The sequence below is a fragment of the Sturnus vulgaris genome, chromosome 1 (genome assembly GCF_052056855.1).
Source record: "Sturnus vulgaris isolate bStuVul1 chromosome 1, bStuVul1.hap1, whole genome shotgun sequence".
Classification (NCBI taxonomy): Eukaryota; Metazoa; Chordata; class Aves; order Passeriformes; family Sturnidae; genus Sturnus; species Sturnus vulgaris.
The window spans coordinates 119983147-119998288 of NC_142243.1; the positions used below are offsets into that span (position 1 = coordinate 119983147).

Sequence of the window (15142 nt, forward strand, 5' to 3'; positions counted from 1 at the left end):
CCGCCAAGGGAGGTGGTGGAGTCACCGTCCCTGGTAAGGAAAGACTGGACGTGGCACTCAGTGCCCCGGTCTAGCTGACATGGTGGTGTTTGGTCGCAGGTGGGACTCGATGACTCTGGACACCTTCCCCAGCCTGATCGATTCCGGATTAAGGGTCGGCAACTCCCCGAAATGCCGAGCAGCCGCCGCCGCCCTCAGCGCCGCGGGGCGGGGGCCGAGGCTCCGCCCGCGTGCGGAGGGAGGCGGACTCGCGCCTCAGCATTTCCGGGTCGGAGGCGGGGCGGCGTCAGGGGGCGGGCGCTGACGTCGCCGGAGGGTCCGGGGGCCGCTCGGCGCCTGTTTATTGTTCTCGCCGCCGCCGCCGCGTTCTGCCTTTCCCGGCGCCTGCGGGGCCGCGGCGGGAGGGAGGGAGGGCGGACAGCAAAGCCGAGCGAGCAGAGCCCCTCCGCCAGCGGCGGCGCGGGGGCGGAGGTAGGAGGGAGCGAGCGGGCGGAGGCGCCGCCCGGGGGCCGTTAACCCGTTTCCGCCTCTCCGCAGCGCGAGCTCGGGCGGCGAGCGCGCGCGTCACGCCGGAGCGAAAGCGGGACAGCCCGGGAGCGGCAGCCCGGGAGCGGCCATGGCCTACGCGTACCTCTTCAAGTACATCATCATCGGAGACACAGGTGGGTGAGCCCGGCCCGGGCCGGAGCGGGGCGGGGAGCGGAGGGGAAGGCCCGGCTCCCCGCGCCCATTTCCGCAGTGTTGGCAGTGCCGCCGACGTGGTGGCTCCGCGCGAGGAAGAGGCGGTGTCTCCCCCCCGCCTCTGCGCCGGGCCCCGCCCGCGGCCTCGGCCTTGTCTCCCGTCGGCCTTGGGCCCCTGGCTGCCGCCTCCGGGCCTGGCTGGCGGGTCGCGGGGCAGCTCGGGCTGTCTCACGGCTCTGGCTGCGGTGGCAGAGCAGAGCAGCGGAGAGGGAGAAGGCGCTGTCACAACGAAACTTGTACATGGGTAGTGCCCGTGGTTTGCAGCCTTGTGGCAGCGAGGCCACACTCCACCCCGCAGTTTTGTCATGAGTTTCTGTCTCATTGCTGTGAGTTACCTTCAGCTCAGGCTTCAAGGATGCTCTTTCCAGTCTCGACTGGAGCTGCTCTAGCAAACTGTGTGAAGACACGCTGTCAAAGGAAAATTAAAAGCCCAGACTCTTCCCGTCTTATTTAAAGACACCTCTTTTTTAATATGCTTATGTGTGCACACACCACTGCTTTTTCAGATGTTTCTTGTCACTTTTTAAAACCATATTGAATTATAGAATGTCAAGGGGTTGGACTGGGGCTTAAAGATGATCTAGTCGCAACCCCCCCTGCTGTGGGCAGGGAAACCTCACACTAGACGACATTGCTCAAGGCCCCATCCAACTTAGCCTTGAACATTTGTTAAAAACTTATTCCATTCCATTTGTGACTGTCTTCTGTGCAACGAATAGCAATGCTTACAAATGATGTTGGCATAGCGTTATGCTGATAGGAATTGGTGCTTGAAACTCCTTTGCCAATATATTTTATGCTTCCTTAGCCTACTATGGATGGGAGTAGCATACTTTGATCAAACTGTTGTCAGGACAAAGGAGCTAACTTAGTTAACCATTGTACCTGTATGTTGTGCATTTTCCTTGTTGTTTTCCTCATACCTGTCTAAATGCCTTTAATAAGTTTGATGACACACCTGTTATTTTAGATGCTATTCTGAGGGTACCTTCATGCCTATGAACCAAATTATCTGTTAGTGGATTATAATTATGCATTACAGTTGCATTACACATGGGATTGTTAAATACACTGGATGCAACTACTGTGTGACTTTTATCTACTTTTTAAACATACATTTAAACTCTAAAAGCTCTTTTAGGCTTCTGCAATAGCAGCTGTAGTACAGGTGAATCTTTAGAAATATATTGCAGCTATAATGACCATGTTGGAAGCATTAGGCTGTAGATGATAACTGAAAATTCTGATTTTTGTTGAGTGTTTACTTGAGTGACAGTCCATCAAGCCAGGACAGGAGGATAGGAATTACCTGTGCAAATTCAGAAGTAAGAAGAGGTTTGTCAAGCCAGGGTGATGCAAGATGGTAGTGCACAGTTCAGAATGACAGTGCGTCAGAACAGGTGGCCAATTCTAGTGCATCTCTAAAAACTGTAGTTATTAAAGTGGTAGACAGTAGCTTACAGTTGCTTTGGTACATTGATTGTGTACTGATTAAAATTTTACAAAGAAATATTCTCAGTGTAATGGTCTGTGCTGCACTCTTGCATTTGAGTTGCTTGAAATGTGAAATACAGAATGGATGTGTGTTGTTTCTGAAGTTGTAGCTGCTTAAGAGCCAAATATCAGAAGAGTAAGAAGAAAGGAAACAGAGGAAAACGGCTCACAGATTTGCTGTTGGCTTTTTTATTAGGTTTTTTTTTTAATTCTTGTGGCTTGTGTTCTTGAGTTGTTACAGGAAGTTAATTAAAACTACTCCAGTGATTATTCTTGAAGTAAATTGAATATGTCAATAGTGGTAAGTTGGTTTTGCTTTTATTTAGATCTCCTGTGAGCCTTTTAAGTATTCTAATAGAGATAGTACTGAAGAGCCAATTTATGTTGTGCACAGTTGCCAAGATGATGGTGGTAGTCTAGGTATTATTGCTCTTCCTTAGATGAAGGCAATTGAACTCAAAGTTCTGACAATGGAAATTAAGAGTGGATGGTGACTGTCCTCTTCAGTTCCTGTGGTGGTTTCCCACAGGGTTCCAGCCAGTGAAGATATGCCACTGGCCTTGCAGACCATCTCATTTTCATAGCAATCATGAAATTTGTTTCTGGCATTTGATTTAGAGTCTTTGGAAATGCCTCAGCTGCCTGGTGACTCAGCAATTAGTTGTAAACAAACTGTAGGAGAAAACTAAGAGACTCAGCTGAGGACAGATGTTAACATTTAGCTCCTCTTTCAGCACTAAAAAACAAAGTAGGTTGTGCGATCCATAAGCAAACTAACGAAAACCCCCTGGAATTATACAAGACACCTGTATGTGCCTTCTCTGAATTGTGATTCCACATGCTTTCATCTACTTAAACACAGGAATTTAGGATGATCTCAGTCTCTTAAAATGACTGCCACAGATACTGTGCAAGACTGCCTCGTGCTCAACAGTTCTTGTCCCTTTGCATTTCCCGTTTCATTGGTCACTGGCATTCACTGACTTCTTTTCTTTTTCTGGTACTTCAGGCATGGTAGCTGTATGAACATGAGATTGCTTCTAATCTGGTTCTTAACTGTATTTTTTAATATATTAAAATTATTTTCTGTATTCTTGGAACTGGTTTAGGATGTCGTCAATTTCCTGTTATAGGAGAGACCGGAAATGGCATGGCTGTATTTCAGGTACTCAAACAACGTTGCCATAAATCTATATGGTTTTTACATTGTAGCAGTGGGGCAGTAGCTATGGAGTTTTAAGAGAAAAATACAAGTACTATGTACTTGTACTAAAGTACTCTGTACTTGTACATAGTACTGAAGTACTATGGAATATTGACTACTGTAAGAGTTTACCAGGAAAAGTCCTTTAATCTGGCTATTTCCGATGCATTATAGGAGTTTGCAGATGCATTTAGAGGTGTGTGTGGTGCATGCTGCATAGAGCTGTACCTCTGAGACCTTTGCCTTTATGGTTGATGATGTCTTTGATTTTGGTTGCCAGTAGGAGTTGGTGTTTCATCCACTCTTCCCTATGTATCTGTCTTTGGCCATGAGTTGAAGTTCAGATGGACTTTGATCTGAGCTAGGCTGAATATTCTTGGCATAGGAGAATTGTCTCTTTGTGCAGTTGGTGATTGAAAGTCTGTAAATTTTTTCTTTTAGATCTTTTTCTGTATGATGGAAAAATCTTTACTTAAATGTTTGTTACCAGCAGTGTACCATGTGGGAATAAACTGGGAGTGATACGAGATTTCCGTGACGATGAGAGCCGGAATATTTTTTTCAAAATAATACATATTAACCAGAAGTTTCTTATATTCGGGTATGTCTGCTAGATTCCACCAGAGAATGCTCCTGGACTTTAGGATACCTCAAGTACCAGTTTTGCAACGGTCAGATTTCTTGCCACCAACATAACTTGTCAGTTGTAGGCTATCTCAATGTCTTTTTAGGATCAGTGTTGCTGCATTTTCAGTGAGCAGGTCCACCTGCTTTTCTTAAATGTTACTGCAGCAACTCTGAGCTTTTTGCATAATGGACTTTTACTTGCCTTTCAATTTCAGCAGATAGTTGCTGCTCCTAGACCAAGAGTATATCTAAGCTATTCTTATTAGGAGGTGATGATGAAAGAAAATATAGTTGCTTGGTGGTCTAATTCTCACTCTCTAGAGTAAAGTAAGCTGTCTAGTCAACCATTTCACTTGTCTAGGAAACTTTCAAATGTTGAAACTGAGCAATTAAATTTATTTTTCAGTCCTCTTTGTGAAATTTCTAGTGTCTTTGCACTTTGCTTGGAACAGCAGCTGTTATTAGCTAGTAATGTGTATGACCAGAGTCTTTTGCCCGTATTTTCTCTAAGTATGTAATAGTATTTCTTGGCTAAACTGGTTTTCATCTTGCCAGAGCTGGTGTTAATACCCTGTGATAGCCTGAGAACTTGTTTGTGCTGAAAACCAGAGTACTGGTCTGTACTACTTATATCTTGCTTTGAGACACTTTAAATAATGCTTTAATCTCAAAAGAGCAGATATTAGGTGTTGTATAAGAACATCCTCTTAGAAGTTGTTAACTAGAATTAACAAACTATATGTCCATACAAATGATTTCATGAGACTACCAGTTTGCACACTTGAACTAATTCTAACACTTTATTAAAAAGAAACCTCAAACACCTTGCCACTCAAAAAAAATCTAACCCAACCCCATCCCCAATTCCATCTAAAACCATGTTATTATGAATGACTAGCAGTTTCTAAGTTGTTTATGACCATGCAGGACATGAAGATTTTTACAGGCTCAAATGTAGCTTTATTTTATTTGGAAATAATTTTTACTTACTTTTGAAACCTACAATTAGCAGTGGAGCAGTGCTGTACAAACTGAAATACGGTAAAGCTGAACAGCTCCTTTAACTTTGTAGACCTGTGCTAATTGTTACGTAGAAAGGAAAATTTACATCATTGGCTTCAAATACACTGTTGAAAATGTTTAAGTGTTGAAGTTGAATCACCTTTAAAAGAGCCTTGGGAAAAGTTTTATTACTTTTTGCAAAATTACATAGGCATCATGAAGGATTTTGGAGGTTGTTTTTCTTCTGTTCTTATCTATGCTTACGTTTGTATGTGAACTCCCTTTGCTTTGTATGTGACAGTTTGGAATTTTTTTGTTTGTCCTTCCTATAAATTTAAATAAAGCTTTCCCGTTTGATGGTAGAGTTCTAAGACGTAACTCACTGAGATGATGTTAAGAAAAATCTTTGCTTTAGGTTCATGTCTTGTTATGCCTAGGCCTGTGAAAAAGTAATACTGCACTTTCCAGAGTTGCATAAAACTGCTGTGTTTGAAAAGGGAGGAGAGAGGGAATGAACTGCAGCCTGTGATGGGAAAAGGGCTTATGAAATATCTGGAAGCTCTGCAGACTACTGTAAAAAACTAAAAGTATCTCATGAACCAGGTTAGAGGCATATATCTTGTGACATTTGTAATGTGTAATTACCGCGTTATTATCTAGATGATACATATAAGAACCCAGATTTTAAAACTAACTTTGATTTTAATCTATTTTTTAATATATATGATATGTATATATATATTTTAAATATATAAAATATGCATATGTATTATATGTGCGTGTATATGTAAAATAATCGTATATATAATCTTGCCCATTATTTGAAACTGTTTTACCCTATCTTTAAGATTTATTTTTGTTTTTCTAAAGGAAGGTAAGAAAGCAGGAAGCTTGTTTCAGCTCAGTTGATATTGTGGCACTGATTTCATGGATATCGAAGCTGACATAGTTGGTTACATGTGGAAGAAGGAGTTCTTGCTCCCTCTAACTTGTGATGACTTTGATAGTCTGCCATGATCTGGATCCACCCACTAATGCACTAGAAAAGTACCTTTTTTTAGGTTAACTTTTTATTCAGTGGCTGAATCAGGTGATTTGGCCTTGTGGCACAGTCTAGAGTACTCTCAAGGAAGCAAGCTGGATCTAGGAAGATTAGTGAGAGCAAGATACCAAAAGGAAGTAGGTCTTCATCTCTGTGTGTGGTGGACTGATTGATCACCATCAAGTACAAAAAAAATAGTTCAATGAGACTGTTGAATTAATCCAGGATTTATGTGCTGCCAAAATGAGTAGACTTTGTTACCTCTTCTTGTCTCAATTATGAGCTCTGCTGCTTCTTAGCTGTCAGCATCATTGCTTGGGTGATCCTTCAGAGAGCCAGCTCAGCTCACAAAGATGATTTGAAAAACAAAACTAAACAAATAGTAGGTGTGCTCAAAAGAGTGCAAGAGTCCTTTTGGGTAAGGAAGTGGAGCTGTGTGGGAAGGAGTGAGTCTACTCACCAGAGACAGCAGGCAGATTAGCATAGGATATTTTTCTTGAGCACTCAGTTTTTGTTCCGTTTGGGAGGACGACTACTGTAGTTCTTTTCCCCTGTCTTTTCCCCTTTCTTGGGCTATACTGGTGCTTAGGTGCGCAAGTAAAGAAATCCTTAACCTCCCCCTACCCTCTTTTTTGACCCATGTTTAGTTTTGAACCAGGTCAGCTTTTCAAGGCAAACATCAGTGGAAGGAACACTGACGAGTTTTGTCTAGAGGTAAGAAAAGCCTGGAAGTTTTCCTCATATTCAGTAGTACACACTTGACTTTGCAGCCAGTAACTGAACTTTCCTTGCCCTATTCAAGGTAGTCAGGAAGGGGAGAAAGAAGCAAGTCAGCTCTCTTAGCCAAAGAGTGGCTCAGCTGTGTCATCACTGTGCTGTGGTTCTGGAGCTGCTGCCTTTTTTTTTTTTTTTTTTTTTTTAAAGTGCTACAAGTGCAGCCTATTACTGGAAAGAATAACCATTTCCTTTGCTATGTCTTCCACAGCCGTAGTCTCATGTACATACTGTTGTTTTGGATGAGTGTAGTACTGTGCTGGATCTGTTTCTTGGTGTAGGTTGTTGCATATGAGTGAGAAGGGTAGCTTTACTGCTGAGCCCTGAAATAAACACAAGTATATAAGGAAGGGCCATGTTGAAGCTGGGCCAGAGTGGACAACAGCAAAGTTCTGGCAGTGCCTTGTCTAAGGAAACTGACTGCAGAGTTGCACCCAGATTAAGAGGAAACTGTTAAGGAAGGCAAGAGGAATTTAGATAATCAACTTAGTCTGTTGGTTCAGAATTTAGAGCTGGAGAGTAAAATTACTGTAGCACAAGTTCTACTTCCCATCATTGTTGGAGTACTAAGAAGTGATGAAGGGGTCCTAAGCCAAGCACTTGCAAAGAAACAAGCTGCCTTCCCTCTGAGCACATAATCCACTCTTTTCATTGGTTCCTAAGTAAGAGCTTTTGTTTACTGTGGCTGAAGTGTATCCAAGTTCTCTCATAGGAAAATAGTAGATTTTTTTTTTTTCTGGAGTGGTTTCTCTGAAGCTATATTAAAATAATTGTGACAGTAAAATGGAGAATGAGTTAATAAATAACTGAGTCTATTCCTTTTGCATTCTGCAATTGACTGTCATCAAGACATGCTCAGGTACTTTTCACAGTGTCTGCCTCATTTCAGGTCTAAGATTTACATTGCTAAGTGAACAAGATATCTGGTTAAGCAGCCACCCTGTTCTTAGAGTTAACTGGTGTAGTTACTTTAAACTACGTGCGTGCCATAGAATTAGCTGCCTGCAGCTGTTAACTGATCTTTGCAGCAACTGTTTGTCACAAGGTGGTAAACTACTCAGGCATTCATATATAGCTACTGTCTCTGATACATGTTCCTGGCTGTGATAATCTTCCTGTCTATGATAGGGGAGTTTGCTCAAGACTTGGAAGGTATTTGGGCTACAAACTATTTTCTTAAGAACTTTTGTGATACAAACATGTAATATCTTAAATGAATTGAAACTTCTACTTCAGTCAATAGCAGTACAAAACTTAAGGACTATCAGATGGCATTTTTTTGTTAGAAGATTCTGAAGTAGCAGGAATGGCATTAAAGAGAAACCAGTTATTTCTCTGTGTGAACCCATCAGTCTGCAGTCTGCTCCTAGAAGGCTTGCTGTGGAGGAGTGACTAGGAGTGCCGTCATCTTGTGCCAGTCTGAGACAGGGCTTGCATCAAAGGGGCTATGCTTGTGTGTCATCTTCACTCTGCTGAGGGTGGTGTTTGTATGCTCAATTCAACCAACTTGGTCACCAGCTGTATAAGGAGAAGAAATATCAGATTGCCACTTGAGAACTAGTGCTGGAATACCTAATAAAATGCCATTTTGTTGATTAGATTTTGAAATACTGTTCCAAAATTTGTAAGATTTGTGCAGGAATATTGGATTGATTTAAGATTTTGGTTTAATCGTTGATACTGAAATCACTTTGTAAGGTTGATGACAAAAGCTATTTCTGGTGTGACTTACAGGTTTTTTGTGAGGTGGTGATTATTTTCTGTTGGGTCAGTTTTATTTCATTGGTGATATAAAAGTTTTCTGTGTATATAAACACTGTTACAGAGTCACAGAATGAACTAGGTTGGAAAAGACCTTTGAGATCATCAAGTCCAGTCTATGACGTAACCAAACACCTCCTCATCAACTAAACCATGGCACTGAGTGCCACATCTAGTGTTTTTTTTAAACAAATCCAGGAATGGTGACTTTACCACCTCCCCAGGCAGACAATTTCGTTGCTCAATCACTCAGTGAAGAATTTTTTTTAGACATCTAACCTAAACTTCCCCTGAGGCAGCTTAAGATTATGTCCTCTCATTCTGTCAGTGGTTACATTGGAGAAGAGACCAACCCCCACCTGACTACAAACACCTGTCAGGAGGTTGTAGAGAGTGATGAGGTCACCTCTGAGTCTCCTTTTCTCCAGGCTGAACAACCCCAGCTCCCTGAGTCGTTCTTCACAGGGTTTGTGTTCCAAGCCCCTCTCCAGCCTTGTTGCCTCCTCTGGATGTGCTCAGTCATCTCAAGGTCCTTCCTAAACTGAGGGGCCAGAGCTGGATGGAGCACTCAGGGTACTGAGTACCTCCCTGCTCCTGCTGGCCACACTATTCCTGATACAGGCCAGGATGCCCCTGGCCTTCTTGGCCACCAGGGCACACTGCTGGCTCATGTTCAGCTGGCTGAACAGCACCCCCAGGTCCCTTTCTGCCTGGGCACTGTCCAGCCACACCGTCTGCAGCAAGGGATTATTGTGGCCAAAGTGCAGGACTCGGCACTTGGACTTGTTAAACTTCATCTTACTGGACTTGGCCCATCTATCCAGCCTGTCCAGATGCCTTTGTAGAGCCCTTCTACCCTCCAGCAAGTTGACACATGCTCCCAGCTTGGTGTCATCTGCAGATTTACTGCAGATGGTGGACTTGTCCCCTCATCCAGATCATCAATGAAAATATTACACAGGACTGGCTCCAGCACTGATCTCTGGGGGACAGCACTAATGACTAGATGCAGCACCTGTTCACCACTCTCTAGGCCCAGCCATCCAGCCAGTGGTTAACCCAGTAAAAAGAGCACCTGTCAAAGCTGTAGGCTGCCAGCTTTTCCAGGAGTGTGCTCTGGGAGACAGTGTCAAAGGCCTTGCTGAAGTCCAGGTAGACAACATCCACAGCCTTTCCTGCATCCACCAAGTAGGTCACCTGGCTATAAAAGGAGATCACGTTGGTTAAAAACACGACCTGCCCCTCCAAAGCCCATACTGGCTGGGTCTGATCAGTTGGCCATTCTGTAGGTGCTGTGTGGCACTCAAGATGATCTGTTCCATAGTCTTGCTGGGCACTGAGATCAGACTAGCCTGCAGTTTCCTAAATACTCCTTCCAACCCATCCTGTGGATTGGCATCACACTGGCCGGCTTCCAGTCATCTGGGACCTCCTAGCTGAGCTAGGACTGATGGTAAACGATGGAGAGCAGCTTTGCAAGCTCACCTGCCAGCTCCCTCATCACCCTAGGATGGATCCCATCTGGTCTCATAGGTTTGTGAGCATCTTAGTGGTTCAGCAGGTCTTTGCTTCATCCTGGATAACAGAGGGGCTGTTCTGTTCCCTGACACCATCTTCCAGCCCAGGAGGAGAGCTGTCCTGAGGTCAGCCTCTGTTTCTGTTGAAAACTGAGGCAAAGAAGGTTATTAAGTACCTCTGCCTTTTCCTCATCTTTAATAACTAAATTCCCTCTTGCATCTAATAGAGAATGGAGGTTGTCCTTGCCCTTCCTTTTACCGTTAATGTATTTACAAAAATATTTTTTATTGTCCTTTACAGAAGTGGTCAGATTGAGTTCTAACTGGACTTTCTCCTCTCTAATTTTTTTCCTACATGACCTAGCAATTCCCTTAAGCATTTCTGGAGATACCTGACCTTCCTTCCAAAGGTGATACACCCTCTTTTTTTTTTTTTTTTACTCAGTTCCTTCCAGAGCTTCTTGCTCATCCAGGTTGGTCATGTTCCTTGTCAGTTCATCTTTCTGCACACAGAGACAGTCTGTTCCTGTGCCTTCAGGGTCTTTGTTTTGAAGCATGCCCATCCTTTCTGGATTCCTTTATTTTTAAGGACTGCTTCCCAAGGAACTCTCCAAATAAGTCTCTTGAACAGGCCAAAGTGCCCTTTGGAAGTCCAGTGTAGAAGTTTTATTGATGCCCCTCCTTGTTTCACCAAATATTGAAAATTCTACAATCTTATGATCACTGTGCCCCAAATAGTGGTGGCCTCCAGCCACCACATCTCCCACCAGCCCATCTCTGTTTGCAAACAGCAGGTTCAGTGTAGTCCCTCCTCTGGTCGACTCACTTACCAACTGTGACAAGAGCTGTTCTCTGAGTAGAATAATTAATATTTTAAAGTTCCATACAGTTTTGTGTTCTGTCCCTACAGCTCCCATGCTCTGCCTTTCTGTTTCTTTTTTTCTTACCTGCAATGCTTTCCCCCACTCCTTCTCCACTTCTTTTATGTTTACTAATTTTTTAGGAACAGAATCTATGCCTGCTTCAAAGCTGCTTGTGTTCTAACCGCTTGCCATCATAAGCCAGACAGCTAAAGAAAAGAGATCTAGTAAGGCAGATGCTGCAAATTTTGCCTTGGACTACAGTTCCATGCCACTCTGTTATTGATCTGCTGGCTGCTGCATTTCTTTTCCCTCATTTGAACTAACGCTTATGCTTGTCTGACCCTGCATTAAGCCATTTCTGTTTGCTTTGTCACTCTTCCTGTCAGATTAGCATGCTAACCCAGCAGACAACTGAAATTGCTTCGGAACTCATCTAAGCTGTGTGGAGAAATGGACAGGAGCATACTGTAGGGAAGAGACTAGAGACAGCAGCACTAGCAACTGGCTTAGGCTGTTGGAATTGCTGCATTGTTTGGGTTATTAATCTGAGTGTCATCAGTTGGCCACAACTCATTTTGTGACCAAACTAAATGTATATTTCCTGTTTCTGTTAGATTTGGTTGAAACTGGCTGCTGGTCTTAGAATTAAAATCCAAAATATGATAGATGGTGATTATATTTCTGTGGGCTTTGTTTCCTCATTAAACTGTCCTAAAAACTTTGCTGAATTTGACACTAGAAAGACCAGTGTCACTATATGCAAACCTCTGGTATGCATATCTTTTGTCGATAGTGTGGCTCTTTTCCTTATCTCTTTGTTTGCTATCTTTTGTTACTGGGTATGTCTCTTTTGATGAGCTCTTGCTGACCTCTAGTATGTGGCTAGAATAACTTTATCATTCTGGACGGATAAAAGTACAGCAGGAACTAGGTGCTACAGTATAGTATGTTATGTGGTAATAATTCAGTTTAAACCAAATATATTGCTGTCAGATTTTTAAGGCTGAAAAGATGAAGTTTGACTGCGCAGAACAGGAAAAATTACCTCTCCAAGTTCACGAAGGAGGAACAATTAACTCTAAAAAGTAGTATGTTTACAAACCCAGGTAGTTTGACTACTGCTGACTGCACTAGCTTCTACTTTTCTGTGCTTTCACATATGGGAGAAATTGGCCATTTACTGACCAGTGTCCGTGTAATGGAAAGTAGCCACACTGATTTTTTGACATGGGTTGGTTATCTGAGGGGGACAATGTTTATGTTACCTGTCTGACTGTAATGTAAACTTAGCTGCTGCCAGTTCTTCTTAGACTGCTTTTTGGCCTGTGGGGGGCCAGTGGGCAGCAGCATATAGTGGTTGTAAGCAGCCACAGACCTGCTGTGGTTACCTCGGGGGATAAATAAGGAGATAGATGGGAGACTGATGCTATTGAGGATCTAGTTAGCTTGGAAGAAAGCTGAAGGTACTGAAAGAGAAGCAGATAAAGGGTTGTGAGGAGTAGCAAGCCCTGTAGGTATTGTGGAGAGAGGATGTAAAATGGTTACTTTGAAGGTCTGTTAGAAAACTTTTTTCCCATGTAATTTTAATGACTTTTTCAAAATAATATTTTTTGTTCAGTTTTTGAAAATTACTGCTTTGACTATAATGTTTCTAGAGCTTTAAAAGCAGTAATTAAAAAGTTTCGTGCACTTCTGAGTATGTGAGCTCTAAAACCTTCAGTTCTAGTAATTAATTTTAAGCAACATGTAACATCTCCTTAAATTTAATTTCTATTGATCCTTTACAGACTTTTTAAAAAATTTGTTTAACACTTGCTTCTTTTATTTCTTTTAGGTGTTGGGAAATCATGTTTATTGTTACAGTTCACAGACAAGCGGTTTCAACCAGTCCACGATCTCACTATTGGTAGGTCTTTTTTGTTCTGCCCGCTGTTAGTAGTTAAGTGGTTGGGGTACGTCAGCATGCATTTATGAGTTTGTTGTGCTGCAGAAGTGCAGAATTTGTGGTGTATTAAGGTGGCAGTGGATCTCTAGGTAATGAATATTTGTTAGCTAGTAAAGTCAATTGGGATCTTTTATTGGGAGGGTACAATCTGAAACATTTTTAGAAGGTCATAATTGCAGTATCTAAACTATTTCTTTAGAAAAGCTGAAAAGTGGGCACAGAAGAATTGTCCAAGCTTGAAATGCACTGATGGTGATGGAAGTGGCATTTTTTCTCTAGGGAACACAATATTAGCCTAGCCACAAAACCTTGAAGACAAGTTACAGATAATCTATGGCAAAGTTTAAAGATGCATAAAAAATTTTTTTTGAGGAGACTAACTTTTGAATAGAGGACTGAAATGTGAATGCATTTGCTTTTGGAAGGGATAGGGATTTTCTTTCCCAACCCTTCAACTGGATGTGGACCGTTTGTGTTAAGGTATGATTTGATATCAGGGGAATGAATGCATGTTGACACATTGCCTCTGATCTAACTGAAGTAAATAATGCAAACTTTTATTTGTCTTTCCACACAAAATAAGAAGAGTGTGGTACTAAGCTCTTCTGAGAGCAGGTTTAGTCTGTTGATCAGTTTTGCTGTTAAGCATAACAGATGCTAGTTTCAGAGGAGGTTGCAGAAACTTTCAACTTGTTGATGTTCTTTAAAGGAACCTATCAGCTCTAATTATGAGCTGTGCACAAAGTGTATCCTAGTCTCTATTTTTAGTTTGTGCCCTGGAGTAGGTAGGCTTTCTATGTTTGGGAGTACTGAAATAGCTGCTTGAAATATAAACAGGTTTTCTTCATGTGACAGAATGTATCAGGTGGTTTGATTATGAGTTCCCTTTCTCTTGACAGTCCTTCCACATTTTGTGTGCCTATCATATAGTTCAAATTCTTTGGCTAACATCAGTTTTCAGATATTTGTGAGGTCTTGGCAGTATATTCAGGCTGGCTGAATAAAGAGCCTGAGTACTTTAGGGAAGCATGACTTATTATCATCTTTTCTTCTTTAGGCCTGCCAAATATATGGCACCTTATATATCACTCATGTATTTGGCAGCCCTGTCACCTCAGACTGATAGGCTCTGGGAAACAGCTTCACTTAGCAGGGTGGTTATAGTGCCAGTTCTTTGCCTGGCATACAGCTAGCTGAAATCTGGGAGAAGAGCAGAAATTGAAGCTAAGTAAGATGAGGAGGTGAACCTAGAAGCAGCATAATGAGAGATGTAGTAATGGAGCCTGGGAAACTGCTTGAAAAGGAGGGAAGAAGGATTTTAGCTTTTATATTTCTCATATAATCTTGCAGATCTTTAGTGCATAACTCTGAACTCAGTATAGTGTTAGCTACTGTTTTCCCATTTTGGTCAGACAAAACAATTCCTCTCTAGGTCTGGGAATCAAGGACACCTTATTGTCTCAGGCCCTGAAAATGTGAACAGAAGTGATTTGGGAGGGAGGGAGCAAACTTGGGGTAAATGACTTCATTACCTGAAGCTGCAATTGATAGTTTAACTCCAATATGCAAATGGACCAAACTTACAAAAGTGTGAAAATCTGTGATCTGTCATCCATTTTTGGGTGTAGCCCCTGAGGGGAACTTCATCTGCCTGAAATGTACCTGAAGGCCTTTCAATAAATATAACTGCTTTTTATTGCCCTTGATTTTGTCTGGCCACTGTTCTTAGGTAGTCCCTAAAGGCATCAGAACAGGCTGAAAATGCCTCCTTAATTGCGAGGGCATGTATGTATTTTGGCCAGTCTCTCCCAATTACACAAGCAGATTTGGAAAGACAGATAGATAAATAAAGAGTATGGTGAATGCCCTGTGGGGTGAGATGGAATGGGTTGAATTTAACTAATAAATGCCCTAATGGTTGTATTAAAAGTCTAGAAAATGTGTAGATTAAATAAAATATTGTAAAACATTCAAGCTGTTTTGCCCACTGCATGTAGGACATGCCCTTATTGTAAACCTAATTAGCTTCTATTCTTTCTTTGAGAGCAAGTTTGCCATCAAACTGTTTGTGTTTTTTCAAATTCAGTATTTTTTTCCTGTATATTGATTGAATGAGATAAATACCCTTTTAATTTTTTTTAATGGGGTTGTGTGCAGTAACTAAACATTTAA

At 42.1% G+C, this 15142-nt stretch overlaps 1 protein-coding gene across 1 annotated transcript in view; it reads left to right on the top strand.

Annotated features, from left to right (window-relative positions):
• Positions 1-293: 293 nt before the first annotated feature.
• Positions 294-15142, top strand: part of RAB2A (RAB2A, member RAS oncogene family) — a 47960-nt gene continuing 33111 nt past the window's right edge. The window contains exons 1-2 of the mRNA XM_014873071.2: positions 294-662; positions 12860-12931. Of these exons, the coding sequence (XP_014728557.1) occupies positions 617-662; positions 12860-12931 (118 nt within the window). The 5' untranslated portion in view covers positions 294-616. The remainder of the gene's footprint in view (positions 663-12859; positions 12932-15142) is intronic.